At 45.5% G+C, this 22,837-nt stretch overlaps 2 protein-coding genes across 4 annotated transcripts in view; both read left to right on the forward strand.

Annotated features, from left to right (window-relative positions):
• C4H11orf65 (chromosome 4 C11orf65 homolog) overlaps positions 1–22,837 on the forward strand; it is a 73,486-nt gene that overhangs the window by 41,741 nt on the left and 8,908 nt on the right. For all 3 annotated transcript variants that reach the window (XM_012926994.2, XM_058662527.1, XM_058662526.1), the window contains 4 exons: positions 3,371–3,424; positions 3,550–3,750; positions 4,784–4,914; positions 20,011–20,181. In XM_012926994.2, the coding sequence (XP_012782448.2) occupies positions 3,371–3,424; positions 3,550–3,750; positions 4,784–4,914; positions 20,011–20,181 (557 nt within the window). The remainder of the gene's footprint in view (positions 1–3,370; positions 3,425–3,549; positions 3,751–4,783; positions 4,915–20,010; positions 20,182–22,837) is intronic.
• On the forward strand, positions 14,046–14,538 carry LOC131480096 (elongin-C). The gene has a single exon (XM_058662529.1). The coding sequence runs from the start codon at positions 14,173–14,175 to the stop codon at positions 14,509–14,511; it is 339 nt and encodes a 112-aa protein (XP_058518512.1). The 5' UTR covers positions 14,046–14,172; the 3' UTR covers positions 14,512–14,538.

Here is a 22,837-nt window from a genome sequence, read left to right on the forward strand (position 1 = left end):
CGGCTTCCTGGCATAGAAAGCAGGATGAGCACGCTGAGGTGCTTCTAAGGAGCTTCCGTGAGCTAAGTCATTCGTGGAAAGCTGCCCAGTGCTCCAGCGTCATGGGTGGAGGGACAGGCCCATTCTCCTCTTTACTGCAGACCTGGAGGCTGTTGTGCTGCTTCCCAGAAACACCGAGCAGTGAACGGAGCTGTTTATCTTAATCTCAGGGACTTTGGGGGCTAAGTCACTCAAGGCTGACTGCACAGTTGCATTCTGGGAAACAGTACAGGTGAACACAGCCTCCTGACTTTCCCTGGAAGGTTCTTTTTTTTTTTTTTTATCTTTTTTATTGCATTGTTGTTGACAATCTTTACATAGTTAATTACAGTTAAAGAAAGAAAAAGAAAAAAAAAAGGTTCAGGGGGATATGGAAGTGGGTAATACCATTATGTCCATATTGTTTCCATCATGTATCTGAGGTAAAGGGGGATATTGAGGGAGAAGCCCCACCCGGTTTCCCGCCCACCCCAAGTCCCGGATGTGGGGCATGCTCTGAGATATGTGCTCGAGTGGTGTTAATAGTTCTCCGGTTATGAATCGCTGCCAGTTTCGCTCGATGAGGTCGTCCACTGACTGATATGGTCCATTATAAAGTCTCCGTTTGCCCCATATTTCGCTGCCAACATATAGCTGAGATGAATGATTGATCTGCTCTGTCTTCTGTCTTTTCTTGATTAGAATTCTGAGTCCAGCAGTTCAATTGGGGAGATCTCCAGAGAAACTTTGAGGTATTCCCAGACTAGTTTCTTGTATGTTCTAGCAAGCACAGGGCCCGGCACAGTCCATCACCCCGATCAGCTGGTGGGTTCAATTGCTGGGTTGGTTCTGTTTTCAGTCCCGAGTTGCACTGGAACCAATAGGTGTTGTAGTCCAGTTTGGTTCGGCCCTTACATCAACCAGTGGGAGCTGCAGCCTAGTTGGGGCGACCCACAATAACCCCCACCAGGCCCGCCCCCTACCCTGGTTTGCCAGTATGTGTAGCAGAAGACCAGTCTGTCCCCCATCCCATTTGGCTCTTGTACTTGTCGATGGGTATTAAAGCTTAGTTCTATCTAACCAACTCAACCATCCAGCCCTCACGGGTGTTGTTGAGTGCCTCTCTATCTAGCCATCCCAGCTCCCGTCCTAGTTTTCATGCCCTCCCACGGGACTAGTGACCCAAGAAGGGGGAACCCACTTTTTCCCTCCCAGGTCTCTCTGTCCCGGTTTATGCACTCTTTATGTGGTTCTGTGATTTGACTTGACAGAATCAGTCCCCAGCGCCAGCCTCTGCGGCTATGCCCATACATCCCTCACCCATTCTAATTTTTTCTTGCACCAGCAGGAATAATCAGCCCAGCCTGGCTTTTCGCTGGTCTAGTCCACATGCAGCGCACAGGTGATGTAGCCTTGCCTAGTCTGGTCTGTCTCTGTCCCAGCCCACGCTCTCCAGTGGGAGTAGCTGTCCGGCGAGGGGACCAGCCCCTTAATCCCCCTGCCAGTTCTGCCCCTCCCTTCCTGGATCTCATGTGTGCTGGTTGGGTGCTGCATTCATATCCAGTACAGGCAACCACGCCCTGGCATTCCATAATGTGTACTTGTTTTGTCGCAACCAAACCCGGCTCATCCCACACTCTGTTCTGGTGATCGGATTTGCCAGTGGTGACATGAACTGATTCAGCCTGGTCTGCTCCTGACCCATGCTGAATGTGTGCCAGTGGGAAACTTTCCATGGCCTATTCTGGGCTGTTTCCTATCATGCTTCTTGCGCTTACCTGCAGGGACTGTGTCCTGCCAGAGGAGTTGCCCAGGCTCCTCCATCAGAACCCCTCCCAATGGCAGGTTTTGCACATGCCAGGGGGTCCTTGAGCCAACCCTACCCAGTTCACCTCCTGTCCTAGCAGGAACAGTGGCTTTTCCTGGCTGGCTTTCACCCCATTCTGGTTCTTGCTGTTGGATGTTTCAGCCCATATATCCACATACAGCTCACGCATGGCTCAAGAGGGGTGTGAGACCCAGCCTAATCAGTCCCACATCTACCCTATGGTTCTCCATGACACCAGATGGTGTTGGGATCTGAACTGGCCTGGTGCATCCAATCCCAGCCCACACTAGTGCCTCGGGTGACTACAACTGTTTCCTAGATAGAATGCAGCCCCCATTCCAGCACACGCGCCCCTTGGTGGGAACCTCAACCCAGTTAGGGTATCCACAAGCCTCCCCAACTGGGCCTGTTCCTAGCTGTAGATCATGCGCCTGCCAGTGGTTGCTCTGACTCAGCTTATCTCAGTCCCTCACTTGCCCTGGCCTCTGCCTTAGACAGTGTGACTTAGCGTCCTTGACTCAAGTAGCTACCTAAGCAGCAATTCAGACAATCAATACCCCAGAGCTCCCTGGCCGGGCGGCCAGCAGGCAGAGCCTGGCACCACATGGTGCCCTGGCCGCCCTGGGGGAGGCCGAGGACTCGTTCGCTGCCTTGCGGCAGTGTCTTTGGCGTGAGCCCCCGGCATTGGGTCTGACCCGGCAGGGGCATCCCCCACAGCCGCCACACTGTGAGGAGCAGCACTTGCCCCCGATCCCAAGGCCCGAACCCCCTTCCCTGGAAGGTTCTTGAGGGTTGCCACTCAGGGTGAGCTTCTTACACAAGTCTCAGTGCTATACGAGGTTGGCAGGTTCACCTGGCTATTGAATAAGGCTCAGTAAGCGTAACTCTGGGTGAAACTGCCTGGCAGCCTCACAGGACCCTGGACCAACAGGGATTCAAGATGGCATTGTATGGCTGTACGCTTAGTTTGTCCTCTTCATTTTTCAAGGTAGTACAGTGTCATGGTTCAAAATGAAAAACGTTTTACACTAGAATCTCAAACTTCCATTCATAAGCTTTTTAGGGAGGATGGAATTCTGCAAAACAAACTATCTTTTTCAAGCATTACAGACTGGACAATATAACATCTTTCTTCCAACTAACATTATCAGGAAATAAGCTTGAATTGTCTTCTGATAAGAGATCAAGAATTTTGATTTCTACTTTGCATTCAGCGTAGAACACTAAAGTTGTATCTAGTATGTACACCTCTGACAGAAATCTGAACATGGGCTTTTGGTAGAACAAAAGCTGGTTAAGAAATTGTCATCTGATATTGAAGCCATGCAAACCAGTCTTTTTCCCCCTGACTTTTCCTATAATATAAAATCAAATGTTGAGGGTCATACTTGAAAGTTCAGCTTTATGAAGAACAAATCACATGACCTTTTTATTTCTGTATTGCATAGCAATAACTTAAGATAATTGTGACAAGTAGTACTTTGATGTCTACAGAATATTGAAGAATAGTATGTTTTCTTCTAGGCAGAGCTCCTAGATGCTGCAGCTGGCATTCATGTACGATTCAGATTAGGAGGAGTAAGTAAAGATGACTTCTTATTTACTGGTTTTAAAACACATCTATATGAAATTCAAAGATTCAATTTTTAAAACGCATATCTCTCTGGCATTGCAATGATATTTTGAAATTTTTCCACATGCAGGATAAATTTCCACCTGATATATATTATAAAATTTTCACTCACAGACATATTGAAGATTTGTGTGCTAATAGCCCTAGAGATTACACAAAACTTTCAGCAAAGCATGTGTCTCATAATAAAACTAACGAGGTTCAGGAAGAAGATCGGAGTGGTTGGTACCATCGCATAGAAAACAACGGCTGGAGAATTGTATCTGATAAGGTAAAAAGAAATAACAGCACTATGTACTTTGAAATCCATTTGTTCTCTTGAAAATGTTTTTTTTAAAAAACTGAGGTCATCTTAGTAATTTAACTGGTAAGATTTAAGATGACTGTTCTGGGGTGAGAAATACTTCAAGGTAGAGCAATTCAGTGAGCTTCCTCCCATCCCTTACATTTACTTCTTTTAGTAATCAGCTTTGTTAACTGAAATATCTTTGCATATTCTCTGAAATCTGGCAAATTGCATACTCAAGATGCAGTCTGCAGGCTGCAATATGTTTTCATGCTAAGCATGAACATTGAAAATGATGAAGATGTGCATTCATTCAACAAGCTTTTTTTATGTCCTATAACAAGTATTGCAGATGCTGGAGAAGACCATGGTTAAGAAACCAATCCTTTCATTCAAGCAGTTTGCTCCCTCAATAGGAAGGTGTTGTATAAAGAGGGTATTTCAGAGCAGCTTACTAGGGGAAAATACATGGTATTGGGGTGGGGTAGCAAACTCTTCTTGTTGTGTAGTGTGTATGCGTGATGGGTAGGGCAGGTAAGAATTGGAAGCAAGGAAAGTAGGCACACTGCAGAATGTGTCTTGCAAGGAAACAGCAGCCTCGGGACCTGGTTGATGGACTAGTGTGTTCTGGGGTGGCAGCAGGTGCAGGGGAGTGCTGGCTACCTATACTCTGTGAATCAGAGTCATCCACAGCAACACTTAAACACACCGGGCATATTCATGTGAGAAGATTAGACTTTCATTCATATATATATATATATATAATCTCCATTCAATCAGTAAATACTTCATTCCCCAATACACTAGTACTTTTAAAATCTTTCTATAGCATATGCTTCTGAAAGCTCAAAAGTACTACTCTTGCAACACTTAATTAGAAATGCCTTAAAGGACCTATCCTCTCTTCTGTTTCTATCTTCCTAAACTATATTAAACACAGACGTTCTTGCTTAGAGCCAGATAATTTTGCAATCAGTATTTCAGCATTCTGTGTATTTGTATTTTCATTTCTCGATAGTTTTGGATACTTGGGGAAAGTGAGATTGCGCAAGGAAAAAAGGAAAGTGAGTTCCATTTCTCTAAACTGAAGAGAAGGCAAGATTTGGAAAGGAAGAGAAAAATTAAAAAAATAGAATGGATGAGGCAAATGTGAGTACACACGATACTCAGTTACTGAGTAGTATCTGTTCATATGGAAGTTGGAGAACTTGCATTATCTGATTTGAAGAATTATCAGTTCCTGTAGTCATGACAATGTGATATTGACAAATAGATCAATGAAACAAGGTAAAATAAACCCCACCCCTGCACTGATTTTTAGTGATGGTATCGGGGAAATGAAAAAAACATAACCTCAAGAATTGTGATGTTGAATGCAGGAAAATATACCTTGACTCATACTTCACATTACACATAAAATAACTTATGGATGCAAATATAAAGGCCAAACCCATAATGCAGCTAAAAATAATGGAAGGAGAAAATAGTATCGACTTCAGTTTTGGGCAGTAAGACTCATTTAAAATGTAAAATTTCTTAAACAGAACACTTTTACAATTTTTTACAATTTAAAATAAAAATTCCATAGAGTCTGGGATTCCCACCCCCAACTGATTATCCCAATGTATGCATATTGTTACAATAGCACAGTCCTTCATAAGGAGTTATAATTCCATCAGTCTGTTATTTAAGTGTGCCCCGACATTGCTGGTACAGACAATGTCAGACAGTCCAGCATCCCGTTGTCTAGATATGTCCAACAGTTTTACTGGGAGTTCATCTTTGATTTGGAAGCAGGAATGCGTACTGCATTGTATCTTCACATCTGGATATGGTAGTCTCTATTACTCCATCACTATACATTCCCTTAAATGAGAATCCACGAAATGAGGTCAACAACAAGTATGAAGTTAAAGAAAACATGTACTTTGAAACAAAAATTAAGTTACCTGTAAACAAAACTAAAAGTTCTTACTTTTTAAAAAATTTTATTTTTGATGATGTTTGCATAGCTGATTAGGGTGGGAAGGGTCAAATATTAGGGCAAAGTGGGTGAGATTGGTTTACTGCACAAGATGGTATGTGCAGCAGACTGGTTCAGTCTATCTCACATCCCATTTGGCTTTTGTACTTGCCCATTTGACTGCACTATCCAGCCCACACAGTGGTGGGTGCTACTACCTGTCCAGCCAGGTCGACCCCCCCAGCCCAGGTTCTCATGCTCACTGATGGGATATGCAGCCCAAGAGGGGTGCCCACAGCTTCCCCACTAGGCCCACCTTTAGCCTCAGATCTTGCATCTTCTAGGTGATTCAGCCTGACAAAATTTTCCCTCACTTCCAGCACTTGCCAGCTGATGCTGCAGCAAAACCTTACCAGCCTGCACTTAGTCTGGAGCTTGCATACACCAGTAGACACGGTTGATCAGCTCAAACTGGCTCTTCCCACAACCTAGCTGATAGGTAGGCCAGCAGGTGCTACAGCCCTGCCCAGCCTGATCCACCCTGGGTCCCAACTCTCATGCTCACCAGCAGGAGTAATGGCCCAGCAGGGGAGCCCCGCCACCCCCTCCCCACAGGACTCACCCCACCAAGTGTTACATGCACTAGTGGATGCTGTGGCCCAGTGTGGCATGGGCCATCTCACCTCAGCACTTGCCAGTGTGTGCTGCAGCCTGGCTCAGCATAGTCTGCCCCCATTCCCACCCCTAATGTGAACTGACTGATGTTGTGGCCCAACCCGGCTTGTCCTGCACCCTATCCATGTTCTCATATCTGTCAGTGGATGCTAAAAAAATAGCCCAGGCTGGTCCATCTCTAGAGCTGACCCACAGTACTAGAAGGTACTGTAACCTGGCCTGGTCTGGGCAGCTACCAGTCTCGGTTCCTGCACTCAGCTGAAGGGACTGTGTGTCCTGACAGAGGAATTCCCCAAGTTCCTCTGTCAGGTCACCTTCCAATGACAGGTCTCGTGTACACCAGTGGCTCTTTGGCCCAGCTTGACTTGGGTGCCAAGACCTAGCCCAGCCCATCCCACACCAATCCTATCTTTCACACCAGTAGCTGCTGTAGCCTAAGCAAGTCTGGCAAACCCCATTCAGTCTACACCCGTACCGAGGTATACAGCAGCCACGTCCAGCCCAGTTTCCTGCCCCTATCTGGCTCACACTCACCAGTGGGAACTGCAACCCAACCCCAGGGCATCCATTTATCTCCCCAAACAGCCCTCCCCCCTGCCAGCCACAGATCCTGTCGTGCCAGTGACTGCTGTGATCCTACCCGGCACAGCCCATTCCCCAGAGCTAGGCTGCTGCAGCGCCAACATCTGTTGGCTCTACCCAGTCTGTCCCCATTCCTGGCTCATGCAAACCAGTAGTGTGCTAGCATAGCCCAGCATGACCTGCATGCCATCCTGGCTCCTGCAAATGCCAGTACAAGTTTTAGTCCAGCCCCACCTGATCCTCCCCCCTTCGCCCCCACCCCAGCACAGCCCAAATGCAACCCACACATTTGCTGACAAGTAGAGCAGCTTCACCCAGCCTGATCAACACCCAGGCATGAATCACCTGCTTTCCAATGGGAGCTAAGTACCACCAGGGGAGTTTCCCAAGTTCCCCTACCAGGCCCACTCCTAGACTCAGATCTCACATGTCCCAGTGGTTGCCAGTCCCTTACCCAACACAGTTGGGCTCTGCCTTGGCCCTTTGTGTGTTCTGGTGAATGTTGCAGCCCGGCCTGCTACATAACCTATTCTTGAGTGCATGTATGGGTGCTGCAACCTGGACCAGTTCTGCCTGTTCCCAGCCCCGGTACCAATGAGTGCCAGGGGATTCCATGGTCATGCCTAGCTCAGCTTGTTATTACCTGCAGCCATTGAACAAACCTGCAGATATTGCAGTCCTAAAGGGTGAACCCACATATCCCCCCCTGGAATCTGCTCCCAGACCTAGTTCTCTGGCATTCTGGTTGATGTCATGGCCCAGCCTAACATGGCCCATCCCCTGTTCTGATATTCACTGGCTGGTACTGTGATCTAGCCCTGCCAGATAGACCCCCAACCCTAGCTTTAGTGTATGCCAGAGGGTGGTGGTTGGTGGTAGATGATGCTGACTAGTCCAGCTCAGGTCTCCCATACAGGTGGGTGCATTGGTCTGACCTAGCTTCCCTCCTCCAAACCACTGGGTCTCAGCCCCCTTGCTTATCTGTAAGTATTGTGGCCTTGTTGGTGGAAGTCTCCCAGAAGTCATTACTCACCTACAACATACTCCCTCAGTGGTCCACATCCCTATTCCCCCTTCCCTGCTCAATCCACAGTTCTTGTGTCCAAGAGTGCATAGGTTCCCCACCCTGGTCTTCCAAGCCCAGTTTTCTGGTTGGGTGGCAGGCTGGCCTGGAGCTCTGCCAACTCACCAGGGACCCAAGCTCATAGGTGGGTCCCCAGACCCAGTCCTCTGACATGTTGTGCCAGTCTGGGACCCTACCCCTCTGCCGACCCAAGACCCAAGCATGTTCACAGTTCCCAAAGCCCAGTCCATCAGCACACCATGCCAACATGCTAACCCTCCTGGGAACAAGCACATGCAGAAATCCCCAGGCTCACTTCATGTGCTTAGGCAGGACCCCCCAGGTCCCCACACGCCCCCCATTGATGCCATGTCCCAGGGCCTTTGCAAACCCACACCCCCAGACCCCCATGTCAGGTACTCACACCAGCCAAAAGCCATGCATTTATCAGCGACTGCCTGTATGCCATTCCAAAGCTGTTTTCATTACCATATCCTTGTGAAGTGTGTGTATTAGTGTGTTGCTGTTTCATTCTGTTCAACATTTCCTTGCTTATTTGGGGTCTTTCTTGTTGTTGTTCCATACAACTTTGGTAGTGTCTCCTCTACTTCTGTAACAAAAGTCATTTAGATTCTATTACATACCATTGCGTTGAATCTGCATATTTTTGATAATATGGACACTTAAGAATATTGATACCCCCAATTAATGGACACAGGATTTCTTTCCATTTCCTTGTGTCCTTTTCCATTTCTGGCAGTATGTTTTAATTTTAATGTAAAGACCTATATGTTTTGTCAGAAACTAGACATAGAATTGCTTTCTTGATTTCTTTTTCAGTTAGTTTACTATTGGAATATAACAAAATTACTGGTTATTGTACACTGATTTAGTTGTGCACTTCATTCACTAGTAATTTTTGGTGCAGTCTGTTTTTTAAGATTCTGTTTTACTTGCTTTTTAAAAAAAGCTTTTTAAAATTTTTTATTGGAAAGACTTTACAGAGTGAAGGAGAGACAGAAACCTTATTCCATCTGCTGATTCACTCTCCAAGTGGCTGCAATGGCTGGAGCTGAGCCAATCCAAAGCCAGGAGTCAGGAGCCTCCTCCAGGTCTCACACACAGGTGCAGGGTCCCAAGCCTTTGGACCATCTTCTACTGCTTGCCCAGGGCACAAGCAGGGAGCTCAGTGGGAAGTGTAGCAGCTGGGATATGATTTGGCGTTCATATGGGATTCCGGTGCATGAGAGGTGAGGACTTTAGCCACTAGGCTACCTCACTGAGCCAAGATTCTGTTTTACTTGCTTTTATTTGAAAGGCAGAATTACACAAAGATGGAGAGACAGAGAAAGAGGTTGACTTTCCGTCTACTGGCTCACTGCCCAGATGCTCATAACAGCTGGAACTGAGCTGATCCAAAGCTGCGAGCCAGGAGCTTCTTCTGGGGCTTCCACCTGGTGTTGGGGTCTGGCCTGGCTTGGTGCATCCAGTCCCAGTCCACACTTGTGCCAAGGAAGACTACAACCGCTTCCTGATCAGAACGCAGCCCCCATTTCAGGCCATGCGCCCCTTGGTATGAACCTCAACCCAGTTAGGGTGTCCCCTTAGCTCCCCAACCAGGCCTGTTGCCAGCCATTGATTGTGCACCTGCCAGTGGTTGTTCTGACTCAGCTTGGCTCAGCCCTTCACCTGTCCTGACCTGTGCCTTAGCATCTCTGGCTTACGCCGACCAGTAGGTGCAAGAGCCTGGCTCTGCATGACCTGTGCTCCATCCTGGTTTCTAGTTTCACTTGTGGGCTAAGGTTTGCTCAGTCCTGCCCGGTCCACCCCGTCCCATTACCAATTCACACATTAGCCAGCTGTTGGAGCTACTTTGCCCAGCTTGTCCGACCCTCAGGTCTGGACCACATGTTTACCAATGGGAGCTATGACCCACCAGGGGAGTTTCCTAAGTACCTCCACTTGATCCCCTCCCAGACCCAGTTCTCATACATGCCATTGGGTTTTAGGCCAGTGCCCAGTGCAGTCTGGCCTTCCATTTGGCCGTGTATGAGCTGGTGAATGTTGCAGCCCGGCCCGCCCCACACCCTATTCAGGATGCACATTCCATCCGGGTGCTGCTGCCTTGACCAGTCCAGACTGTTATCGGTTCCTTTACCCATGAGTGATTGCAGGTTCCTTGGTCACACCTAGCTTAGTTCATCACCACGCCAACTCTTGAGCTAACCAGTGGGGCTAGAATTTCCACAGGGTTTGGCCCACACATCTCCCACAGAATCTACCTCCAGATATGGTTCTTGAGTGCTAGTTAATGTCATGGCCCTGCCTGATGTGACCCGTCTGCTGATCCATCATCATGTCAGGTGATAGGATATGATCCTGCTGAACAAGCCTCAAGCCTTAGCTTTTGCAGGGACTGGTGTTTGGTGCTCAGCATTGTTAAGTGATTACAAGTTCTTCAAAGGAAGAGTTACTGTCATTGGGAATCTTTAGGATTGATTCACATCCCAGCAGCACAGTAGGTTCAACCTGGAGCTACCTAAGCAGAGATTCAAAGAACCAAAACCCCAGAGCTCCCAGGCCAGGCGGCCAGCAGATGGAGCCTGGCGCCAAATGGCGTGCTGGCTAACCTGGGACAGCTGACCACATGCACACAGTGGCTGGAGCCAGGGATCCGAGCATGAAGACGCTCCATCCTGAGACCCACCAGCAGCCGGCAGGCTGTGGGAAGTTTTTGAAGTGATAGAAACTTAAAATTCATTTGTTAATGAGTGGAAATCAGGGATAAGAAATACTTAGAAAAAAATCTGCGTTTGTGCTCCATTCCTTCACACATTCTGAATTTTTAGCAGATTAGTTGTTTGAAAGAGAAGTAGACTGAGGTCTCTCATTTGCTGCTCATTCTCTGAATGGCCACAGCAGCAGGACTGGAGCAGGCCCAAACCCAGGAGCCCAGGACTCAGTCCAGGTCTCTCTTGTGGGGCCAAACTCCTTAGTGTTGTGGCTTGTAGCTACACAGTATGTGTATCAGCAGGAAGCTACAATGGCAAACAGAGCTTGGACTCAAACCAGGAACTCGGTTATGGGATGCCAACTGGTATCTTAGTCACTGCATATGATACTTGATCTTAGTTTTGAAATTCTGATGTCCCATTATACATATTTGTATGTCAACAACACTCCACCTATAATAATTTACATTTACCATTCTCAAGATTTAGCTAATTTTTTTAATTTGAAAAAGTGATAGGGGAAGATGGATAGAGAGGTCTTCCAACTACTGGTCACTCCCCAATGGCTATGACAGCTTGGGTTGGGCCAGGCCTAAGCCAGTTACCAGGAACTTCATCTGGATTTCCCACATGGATGGCAAAGGCCCAAGGACTTGGGTCATTTTCTGCTGCCATCCCAGGCATATTATCAGGGAGGTGCATCAGAAGCCATGTAGCCAGGACTTGAACCATACTCTGATACAGATGCTGACTTACAAGTAGTTGCTTAATATGCCATAATGCCAGCCCTTAGTTTGAATTCTAATCTTCATAATTCAGATATAAACTATTTATGTACTGCGTTTATGTGAAGTTCTGAAATTGCATAGTCTTACCTAATGAGTTTCTGTCTTTACGGTTTTTCTTCTTTACTGTTAACGCCTCTTTGCTTAATCTAGAACTCCTTTTCTCATTTTTTGTGAGATAGGTCTGGGAGTGATCATTTCTGTCAGTTTCTGTGTTTCTAGGAACCCCAGTCTCTCTGTTTCACACCTTAGGGTTAGCTTGGCCAGATACATTAATTGTTGGCTACTAGGTGTTAGGTTTTGTTTTCCCTTCAGTACTGTAAAAATCTTGTCTCAGTTTTGACCTGTAAAGTTTCTGCTGAAATATGTGGTCAATTACACATAACCCTGTTTATTTTATAGCTTTGAGGATCCTCTGTCTTTGATCTTGGAGAAGTTTATTAACATCTTGGTAGAGTGGGTGGTGTGAAATCGGATGGGTGACTTCGTCTTCCTGTATTGAGATGGGTGTATCTCTACGTTTGAAAAGCTTTTTTTTTTAATCATACTAGTTATGCTTTCTATCCTTTTGTCCTCCCCAAGGCTCTTCAGAAGCTCAGTCATTCAAAGGTCTCCTTCTAATGCTGTGCCAATGTTCCTGTGAGCTTTCTACATCACCTTTGACTCTTTGACCCTCTGATGTCATTTGTAACTAGCTCTGTCTTCGTGTTCACGGCTTCGTTTTTCAATTTGATTTGTTCTCCCAGTTTTGTCTTCTGTTATGTTTTTAATTTAATTATGTTTTGTTGAGTTCAAGGATAATTTTTTAAATAATTACTTCCATACCTCTGTTAGAATATTAAAACATTTCTGTGCATTCTTTTGAGATTTAGTGGCATTAGTTAAACAGCTACTTGGAGTCTTTATGTGAGAATTTGCAAAAACCACTGGTTAGCTTGTGACATCTTATTTTGCTCATTGAGTCATGGTTCTCTTGAAAGTTTTTGATGTTTGTTGACATTGTGTTGTCTGTACACCAAAGGCATTTTTTCCAGTCCTTGTAATCTAACTTTGTGCTTATCCATCCAGAAATTCTATCTGTTTGCTTATGCTTTGTTCTCTTAACCTGTGGACACTTGTGATCTTTCGGCACAAACAGCACATGTTGAAGTTGGCTGTAAATCTGTTGTTGGTGGATCATTGCTTTTTTCACATCAGGATAACCCATTCTGGATTTCCCAAGTACACAGCTGCATTATTATTTTTTTATTAATTATTTTGCATTATGTAACAGTTTCATAGGCTCTGGGAATCCCCCCACCCCTCCCCCCCTTCCCTCCCCCCTGGTGGATTCCTCCACCTTGATGCAGTATTACAGTTCAAATTCAATCAAGATTCTTTCCTTGCAAACATATACCAAGCATAGAGTCCAGCTACTTATTGTCCAGATGGGTTGAACAGTTTCCTGGGGAGACCATTTCTGGTCTGAAGTTAGAGCTGGTAGAATATCATCACAGTCAATTAAGAGTCCCAATATAACATCAACAGCAATTTGCAATATTATGGAATTGACATGGTTTTGAGTAACCAGTATGTTAAAAAAAAAAAAAAACAAGTCCTAACCACAACCTATGATTAGCTCATTGACATTTCAATTTTAGTTTATATACAGGACCGGCTGCTATATACCTTAAAATGGCTGTAAGGTACCATTCAGCTGTCTCGTGTCTATTTCATTTTAGTATTTAGCCATTTGTTGTGTTGAAGTATAATTTTGCTGATCTTGGCAGATTTTAGGATAATCCAGACTGGCTTGTAACTCTAACAAGACATTTGTCGACATTTAAGGTGCAGAACTTTTTTGGGGGGGGAGCGGTGTGCAGGAAAATCCTCAACACCATGGTGAGGAGTGACTAATCTTTGTGTCCCACCCAGCGAGGCATGAGCCAATCCACGCCAGCTCTTTCCTGTCAGATTTCAAGCTCTACTTTCTGTTGTTTGTCTATTTATTTTAGTGTTTTTTTTTAGTTTGTATGATTGTTTGTTTGCTGTGAGGGGTTTTCGAAGTGATCCCGATGGTCATTGCGAGGGAGGGCGGGGGTCCAGAGGTGGAGCCAGGCTCTCGGACCAGAGAAAGCTCTCCTCCCTGGTCCCGAAGGACGTTTATTGTTCTTCTGTTTCTGCGGACCGCTCAGGGTTTCTGGTTGTCTTTCCGATGAGGTTGGTTTCTGCGCAGTAGTGTTTGGACTTCTTCCATCCCCTGCGGAAGCTCCGGTTGGGGGTGGGTGACCTCAGAGTACTCGGCCTCCGAGGGCATCCAATTCCCTGTGGCCTCCTTGGCAGTTGGGGTATAGTCCTTGTTGCTCGTATTAATAGTTTGTGGTGAAGGTCTGGGAGTCTTCATGGTTGAGATCCAAGCTTCCTCCTTACCACCTGCTCCACTCTGGAGTGCCCCCCTGCTGCACGCACATGACCTCCTGTTAAGAGGTTGTCAGGGGGCTAGGGGCGGCCCTGAGCAGGGGCTGTGGCGGTTCGCGGGGACCCAGCTGCGGTGGCTGCGCTCGCTGTGGGGCTGCGGAGAAACTACTGAAGTTCCTGTGGAAGCAAGTAGAATTTCATAAGAACATAATGGATGGAGAAGAGAAAACTTACGGTGGCTGTGAAGGCCCTGATGCCATGTATGTCAAATTAATATCCTCTGATGGTCATGAATTTATTGTAAAAAGAGAACATGCACTAACATCAGGAACAATTAAAGCCATGTTGAGTGGCCCAGGTCAGTTTGCTGAAAACGAAACCAATGAGGTCAATTTCAGAGAGATCCCTTCCCATGTGCTATCAAAAGTATGCATGTATTTTACCTACAAGGTTCGCTACACTAACAGCTCCACTGAGATTCCTGAATTCCCAATTGCACCTGAAATTGCTTTGGAACTCTTGATGGCTGCGAACTTCCTAGATTGTTAAATAAAATAAATTATAATAAACTGTTAACTTTTTCAGTAAAAAAAAAAAAAAAAAAAAGAGGTTGTCAGGATCGCACCCAATTCCCCTCTCATGCATTGGTATAGTAGTTTTACTGTTGTTTAGTGCCGCTTTGAGTCTGTTGTCTATGAATTACCAGATTTGATCTTGATAGGCTATATTGTACTTTTTTCTCACTCTTTTTATGGTCCTGAAAGATTTCCCTGCACTCCCTCCCCATTACAGGTTAGCATAGCGTATTGAGGGTATAGTAGGTTTTACAGTTTTTCGATGTAGATCTTAAGTATTCTGACATTAATTGTTGGTTTATAGATTATATCGCGTTATCTTATTGCATTGGATACAGGTTGTTAGAGATTGCACTAATATTACAATATTCAGGTACTATCTTCCAAGTTGTCATCTTTTCATCTCAGATTAAGGCACACAAGTGGTATTTAACCTTTTGGGATGGGTTCATTTCTGTTAGCATGATGGATTCCAGTCGGGCCCATTTGACCACAAAGAACTGCATTTTGGTTTTTTTGATAGCTGAGTAGTATTCCATAGAGTAGATGAACCATAGCTTTCTTATCCAGTCTTCTATTGATGGGCATTTTGGCTGCTTCCAGGTTTTTGCGATTGTAGATTGTGCTGCTATGAACATAGGCGTGCATGTTGGTTTCTTGTGTAGGAGATGTTTTGGATATATCCCTAGGAGTGCTATTGCTGGATCATATGGTATGTTGATTTTCAGTTGTTTGAGTATTCGCCAAACTGATTCCCATAGAGGCTGTACAAGTCTGCAGTCCCACCAGCAGTGGAGTAGGGTCCCTTTTCCCCACATCCTCACCAGCAAGTGTTGGTGGTATTATGTATGTGTGCCATCCTTACTGGCGTTAGGTGATACCTCATTGTTGTCTTCATTTGGATTTCCCTTATTGCCAGGGAACTTGAGCATTTTTTCATATGCTTGTTTGCCATTTGGGTTTGTTCTTTTGTGAAATGTCTGCCCATTGCCCGTGCCCATTTTCTTGAGCAGTTTGTTTGTTCTTGTGTTTTGGTTTCTCTGGAGATCTTTGTATATTCTGGAGATCAGCCCTCTATCTCCTATGTAGTGTGCAAAGATCTTCTCCCATTCTGTAGGCTGTTTTTTTACTTTGTTGATTGTTTCTCTAGCTGTACAGAAGCTTCTTAGTTTGATGAGGTCCCAATTGTTTATTTTGGTCTCGATTTCTACTGCTTTTGGAGTCTTTTTTAGGAAGTCAGGGCCTACCCCTAAGTGTTGCAGTGTGTTTCCAACATTTTCTTCCAAAGGTTTAAAGGTTTCTGGATGTAGGTTTAGGTCTTTTATCCATTTAGATTCGATCTTGGTGTATGGTGAGAGATGTGGGTCTATCTTTTTGTTTCTGTAGGCTATTAACCAGTTGTACCAACAGTATTTATTGAAAAGACCTTTCCATTTGCTTGGGTTGTTGTCTGTCTTTTTGTCAAAGATTAATTGACTGTATCTGTGTGGATTTCCATCTGTTGTTTCTATTCTGTTCCACTGATCTTCCTTTCTATCTTTGTGCCAGTACCAGGCTGTTTTGATGACCACTGCCCTATAGTATGTCCATAGATCCAGTACTGTGATTCCCCCTGTTAAGTTCCTGTTCTTCAGAGTGGTTCTGGCTATTCGTGGTTTTTTGTGTTTCCAGATGAATCTGTGTATCATTTTTTCCAGTTCGATGAAGAATGCTGTGGGTAATTTGATTGGGATTGCATTGAATGTATATATTGCTTTTGGTAGTATAGACATTTTAATGATATTAATTTTGCCTATCCAGGAGCATGGGATGTTGTTCCATCTTTCGAGGTCTTGTTCTCACAGCTGCATTATTGCTAATCAACTGTGGCAATGTCTGACAGGGGCAGTTGATCCTGGCAACCCTCCTCATGGAGCTGGGGAAGGCATAGACTCCTACTTCTATTACCACCATCATGGCCATGAAAAATTATTCCTGGAGTTCATAGTGGCCTGACACCAGCACACATGGAGTTAGGACCAAACCCTACACTGCTGCGGTCAGTCTACTGTGAGGTAGACTTATGGCCTGAACTACAGCATCTGGCCACAGCTGATGTTTTTCTGGGAAGTGTGTAGTCTGTTAGTGACAGACCTCCACTGAGCACTGAGCCAAGTCCAGAGGCTCTGCCTGGGGACAGAACTGTTAAAACCTTCCTGGTGTTGGTTGTACTAGCCTGATACTGAATCCCAAAACAGTTCTGTAGTTCTTTGCAGTCTACCCAGGGATGGGGGAGAGGTGCTAAAGGCAGTCCCTTAGGCTTCCAGAACAGCACTAAGCTAGGTCCATGCCTGGCTCTCATAGTCATTAGGCTGGGTACAGTCTCAGGAATGCACGACAGGCTCAGGCAAGACTGGCAGGGTTGCTTGCCAGAACCAGTCCAGCTCACCACAGCACAAGGCACTGCCTGATGCAGCAGTGAGTTTCAGACTGTCTCTGAGCACTGGCCTGAAGCAGGAGGCTTTGGGCTTTGACAGAATGCTTAATCTCATGTCAGCAGAGCTGGTTCTGGGCTCTAATTATTTATATTGTGTTAGAGTCACCTGTGGTATTTATACAATCATGTACTGTCTAGGTTTCAAAGCCTGGGCGTGATAGATTATACCACATAATCTAGATGGTAAGTAGGCTGTCCTACCTAGGTTTGTGTAAATGTACTGTTATGTTCCTGCAGTGATAGTCCCGGATGTGAGCCCAGCAGAGTGGCTCAGTTGAGTAATCCATCCCCTTCAAGAGCTGGGATCCCATATGGGTGCCAATATGTGTCCCATCCCAGTCACTCCACTTTTCTTCCAACTCCCTGCTTGTAGCCTGGAAAAGCAGTAGAGGGTGGCCCAAAGCCTTGGGACTGTGCACTGGTGTGGGAGACTCAAAGAAGTTCCTACCTTTTTTGGCTTCAGATCGGCTCAGCTCTGGCTTTTGTGGCCAGGAGGGAAGTGAACTAACAGATGAAACCGTGTTTCCATCTCTCCTTCTCTCTGCAGATCTGCCTTTTCCAACAGAAATAAATAAATCTTCAAGAAGAAAAAAAGAAATTCCCTGTTGTATTTCTCAGAGCAGACCCCCCCCCCCCCGGCTTGGTTAAACGGTGTATGAAGTATTCCAGTTCTGGCACAGCCCACAGCCTACTAACCTCTCCTCTTGTTCATGTGTAGTGGAGCCGCCCATCAGTGTGCACACGTGAATGGCAGGTGGTGCTGCTGAGGAAGGTGGAATCAGGTTTGAACATTGACCCTGGCACATACTTGCCACCAGTATGATCTTGAACAATTTCTTCAAGTTTGTTTTGGGGAATGGAAAGGGTCAAGAATCAGGGAATAGTGGATAAAATCATTGTTTACACATTTTCTTTTTCTTCCTGTATATGGAGGAAAGGGGAGTACAAGAGGAGAAACCATGCCCAGCATCCCAACTGCCGCATTATCTGGGGAATGGGGAACTGCCACCCAGTGTCCTCCCAGAGTCCCCATTGTAGAGCGTTTTCTGAGGGTTCTGTTCGTGTGGTTTCCATAGTTCTGAGATGCTGTTGATTTCTCCACTCCATGAATGAGGACATCCTTCTGAGGTCCATGGGCTGTCATAGTTCACGTCTGAGTTTCCATTGGCCCAGAAATTTGCTGTCAAACTTTACTAGGGTAGTTGGTCAATTTATTCTGTCCTCTAGCCTCAGCAAAACAATGATACTGCAGCCCACCCTAGCCCTGCCCAGTACACACTCGACCCTCATGTACCACAAGGGGAGTTACAGCCCAGTCCGAGTGACCCTTAATAACCCCCACTGGACCAGCCCCTCAGCTGTGGTTCTTGTTCCTGCCAGCATGTGCAGTGGTCTGGTCTGGTCTGCCCTACATCCCGTTAAGATCTCATATACATCAGTGGGCATTGAAGCCTAAACAATCCAACTTATTTCACCGTTCAACCCACACTCCTGCCAGCAGGTGCCATGGCCTGTCCAGCCAGGCCCTCCCCCCGTCCTGGTTTTCATCCTCATCAGTGGGAGTTGCAGCCCATCAGAGTGCAGCCCACAACCTCCCCCATTGGACCCACTCCCTGCCCTGGATATTGCACTCCAAGGGGATTCCGCAGTCATCCAGCTCAACAGGACTTGCCCCAGTCCTAGCGCTTGCCAGCTGATGCTGCAGCAAAGCCCAACCCGCCTGCCTTTATTCTGGGTCATGCCCGTAACAGTGGATACAGTTGGTTACCCTAGCCTGGCTCTCCACCTAACCTGGCTCACATGTAGACCAACAGGTGTAACCCTGCCCAGCCTGATCTCCTCTAGTTATAGCTCTGACACTTGCCAGCATGAGCGGTAGCCAAGCAGTGGAGTCCCCACTATTCCACTACCAGGTGCTATAGCCTGGCCCAGCCTGGCTGTGTTGACTGGAGCTGCAGCCCAACCTGGTGCAGTCAGTGCCCAGTGCCCAGTGCCAGCACTAATGTGAACTGGCTGGAAATGTAACCAGACCCAGCCTTTCCTACCCCCCACTCTGGGTCTCAGATCTGCCAGTGAGTGTTATGAATTAACCCAGCCTCACTTGTCCCCATACCTGAGCCACACCTCTGCCGGCAGTTACTGTAACCTGGTCCACTCTGGGCTGCTCCCTGCTTTGGCTCTTGGGCTTACCAGCAGGGACTGTGCCCTGACAAAGGAGTTCCCCAAGTTCCTCTATCGGGTCTCCTCTCAATGGTAAATCTTGCACACATTGGTGGGTCTTGGTTCAGGCTGACTTAGTCCACCACCTGTCCTAACAGGAACAGCAGCCTTGCCCAACTGGCGCACACCCAACCCAGTTCTTACTGTTGGGTGTTACAGCCCAGCCACACCTAGTCCCTAGTCCATGCCCTGACACAGCTCTCATGTGGCCCAGTGGGAGCAGAAACCTAACCCAGCCTGTCCTCCTCCCACTATGGCTCATGAGCACAATCTTCAAGTTTTAACTTGTTTATTCAAAAGCATAACAAAAAGCAACTGCCACAAATAACTATCTTTTTAAAAAGAGGATTAAAAAGATAATGGATGGAAAATAGAACAGCTGGGGTATGAACTAGCACCCAATCCTGGTGCATGCAAGGCAAGGATTTTAACCACTAGGCTATTGTGCCAGGCCCTCTTGAGTAATAATTTTTAAGTGAGATCTCCTTTCAGTTTGACCAGGTTATTTTCCACAGCTCCCCCTCCTCACCAAAATATTGAATTTCATAGCTCTGGCTGTTGGCAGTCATTTGGGAAGTGAACAAAGGATGAAAGATCTTTCTCTCTGCTCTGAGCAACAAGTAAAATAAGTATTTTTATAGTTGATCAAACATGTAAATAGTATTAAAATAAAATGTGATATAAAATACAAATAGTTTGTTTTGCAAATAACAATATATTTGAGCTGTTTTTACTTGTAATCTGTTTCAAGAGATTTCTCATTATTTCTCTATGTAGGTATTACACAGGAACTCTGAAAGCTAAGGCAACACGTGATGAAACGCTAAATTTAATTCACACAGCAACGAAAGGACTCGTAAGAGCTGTTGAAGATGGGGGAATCGATTCTGTGATGGAATGGGAGGTGGCTGAAGTGCTGAACTGGACCAACGCACTGGATTTTGATGAGTGGGTATATTAGGACCATCAATTTATGTCCATTGCTATATCCTGCTACTGGAGTAGTTTAAGTTTTTTGGTTCTCTGGTGTAGAGAATCATGTTGTCTTAAAACAGGAATAATTTAAAATTTTTTTTATTTTATGTTTCTGTCTTTGGGAAAAAAGTAGTAATCATCATGTATTTTTCTGCATGGCATTTCCTATTTGTTGAATCTTGGGCCCAGAAACATAATCTCCAAAAAGCGATGAATATTTATTACTCACATTAAAAGGGAAAAATAAGGGATAGAAAATGAATTACTCCAAAATAGGAACTATTAACTTAGACTCTGATATTTGCTATTGTTAGATTTAATTTTTTTTCTTTATAACATTCCAGCTCATTTTTAGTAGACCTCTACCATGCTTGAAAAAAAAAAACCTGCTCCAAAGTTACATAAATCTCTGATTGTTTAAAATACAAATGACCAATTTAGCCCAAAGGGCAAATACTTAATTGAAAATACTTGATCATTCTTAATAAAATATTTAAAGAGTAAAAATATCTGGAACGAAGCATTTTTTTTTTCATGATACAGTTCTGTAGGTTTCAGGGAACTCCCCTTCCGCCCTCCCCATTCCCGCGTCCCTCACGGATTTCCCCTGTCATTATTTGTGCATATATTAGGACCATCAATTTCTGTTCATTGATACATCCTGCTACCCTGCTGTATCTATTGATATATCATGCTACTGAAACGAGTTCCAGTAGTCTCTTGATTGAGTCTTTTGGTTCTCCTGTGTAGAGAATTATGTTGTCTAAAAACAGGGATAATTAAGATATTTTTTATTGAAAAGGCAGATATACAGAGAGAAGGAGAGACAGAAAGAAGGATCTTCTGTCCACTGGTTCACTTCCCAAGTAGCCGCAACAGCCAGAGCTGAGACAATCTGAAGCCAGAAGCCAGGAGGTTCTTGAGTGTCTCCCACATGGGCCATCCTCCACTGCTCCCAGGCCACAAGCAGGGAGCTTAATGGGAAGCGGAGCAGTTGGGACACAAACTGGCACCCATATGGGATCCCACACATACAAGGGGAGGATTCAGCCACTAGGCTATCGTGCTGGGTCCAAACAGGAATAATTTTAATTCCTCATTGCTCATTTGAATTCCTTTAATTTCTTGATCTTGCCTAATAGCTCTAGTGAGAATTTCCAATACTATGTTGAATAAATAGCAGTGGTGAAAGCAGGCATTATTTTCCAGTTCCAGATCTTAGTGGGAAAGCTTCCAGGCTCATGGCTTATATTCAGCACTGAGTTTTTCATAAATCGCTTTGTGCTGTAGAATGTTCCTTTTGTGCTTGTCTCATTTAGTATTTTTATCATGCGGTGCTAAAAAGTCATTTTTAGCATGGATTTTTTTCAAATGCCTTCTCTGTGTCTGTCGAGATGATCATATGGTTTTCATTTTTCAACTTGTTGATGTGTATCCCATTCACTGAATACATGTGTTAAACCATCCCTGCATGCCAGGGATATATCCCATCTGGTCCAGGTGAATGATCTGTCTGACGTACTGATGGGTACTATTGGCTAATATTTTGTTGAGGGTTTTTGCATCTATGCTCATCAGAGATATTGGTTTGTAATTTTCTTTCTCTGTGTTTCTATCTGGCTTTGGTATGAATGTAATATTAGCTTCATAGTGTTTGAAAGGATTGCCACCCCTCCTAATGCCTCAAAAAGGTTCTCCTTGTTGTTAATGAACTTTAGAATTTTAAAAAATTCTTTATCCCCCAGTTCCTCAATGTCTTCCTCAGTTAACTGTTAGACTGACAAAGACTTTTGCTCCTTTGAGGGGGAAGCATCAGTAATATTCATTGTGTCTGTCTCTTTTGTTCTTAGTCATTGCAACTCTGATTAATGGGTTCTCCTTGGGGCCATTTTTTTTATTGGAAAGGAAGATATACAGAGAAGGAGATGCAGAAAGATCTTTCATCCACTGATTCACTCTCCCAGTGGCCATAATGGCTGGAACTGAGCCTATCCAAAGCCAGAAGCCAGGAGCTTCTTCCAGGTCTCCTATGCAGGTGCAAGATCCAAAGGCCATGGGCTGTCCTCAACTGTTTGTCCAGGCCACAAGCAGGGAGCTCAATAGGAAGTGGAACAGCTGGGACATGAACCAGTGCCCATCTCATATCCCTGCTTGTGCAAAGCAAGAACTTTAGCCACTAGGCTATCATGCCTGGCCTGATGTTTAAGCTGTGTTGCCAACAGGTCTACAGGTCAATTTTACTGATCCCATTCAGTACCTATTTCTTCACTTGCAGTTGCTCGTGTCACTCCCTCCAGCAAGTTTCAGTCCCAGGCTCTCATGCTAGGTGTCCACCATGATCTCCATAGCCTCAGCTCCTGGCTCACCACTCTCCACCCACTGTGATCCTGTGCTTGGCCGCACTGTTGCATGCACAGCCTTTCTCCCACCCCTGGTTGGAGTAGTACCTGGGATTAGGGAGATGCCAACTGTCCTAGGTCACAGGGCTGTCAGTGGTGCCAGTGGCACAGATATTTTTTTCTTTCACTTCTTACTGGAACCTGCTGGCCATTAGGCCTGGAGGCCACCTGGACCTATCTTGGGTGGAATCTGTAGGATGCCAAGTTGGTACCGATTTCCCAGTGGGACC

The sequence above is a fragment of the Ochotona princeps genome, chromosome 4 (assembly GCF_030435755.1).
Source record: "Ochotona princeps isolate mOchPri1 chromosome 4, mOchPri1.hap1, whole genome shotgun sequence".
NCBI lineage: Eukaryota > Metazoa > Chordata > Mammalia > Lagomorpha > Ochotonidae > Ochotona > Ochotona princeps.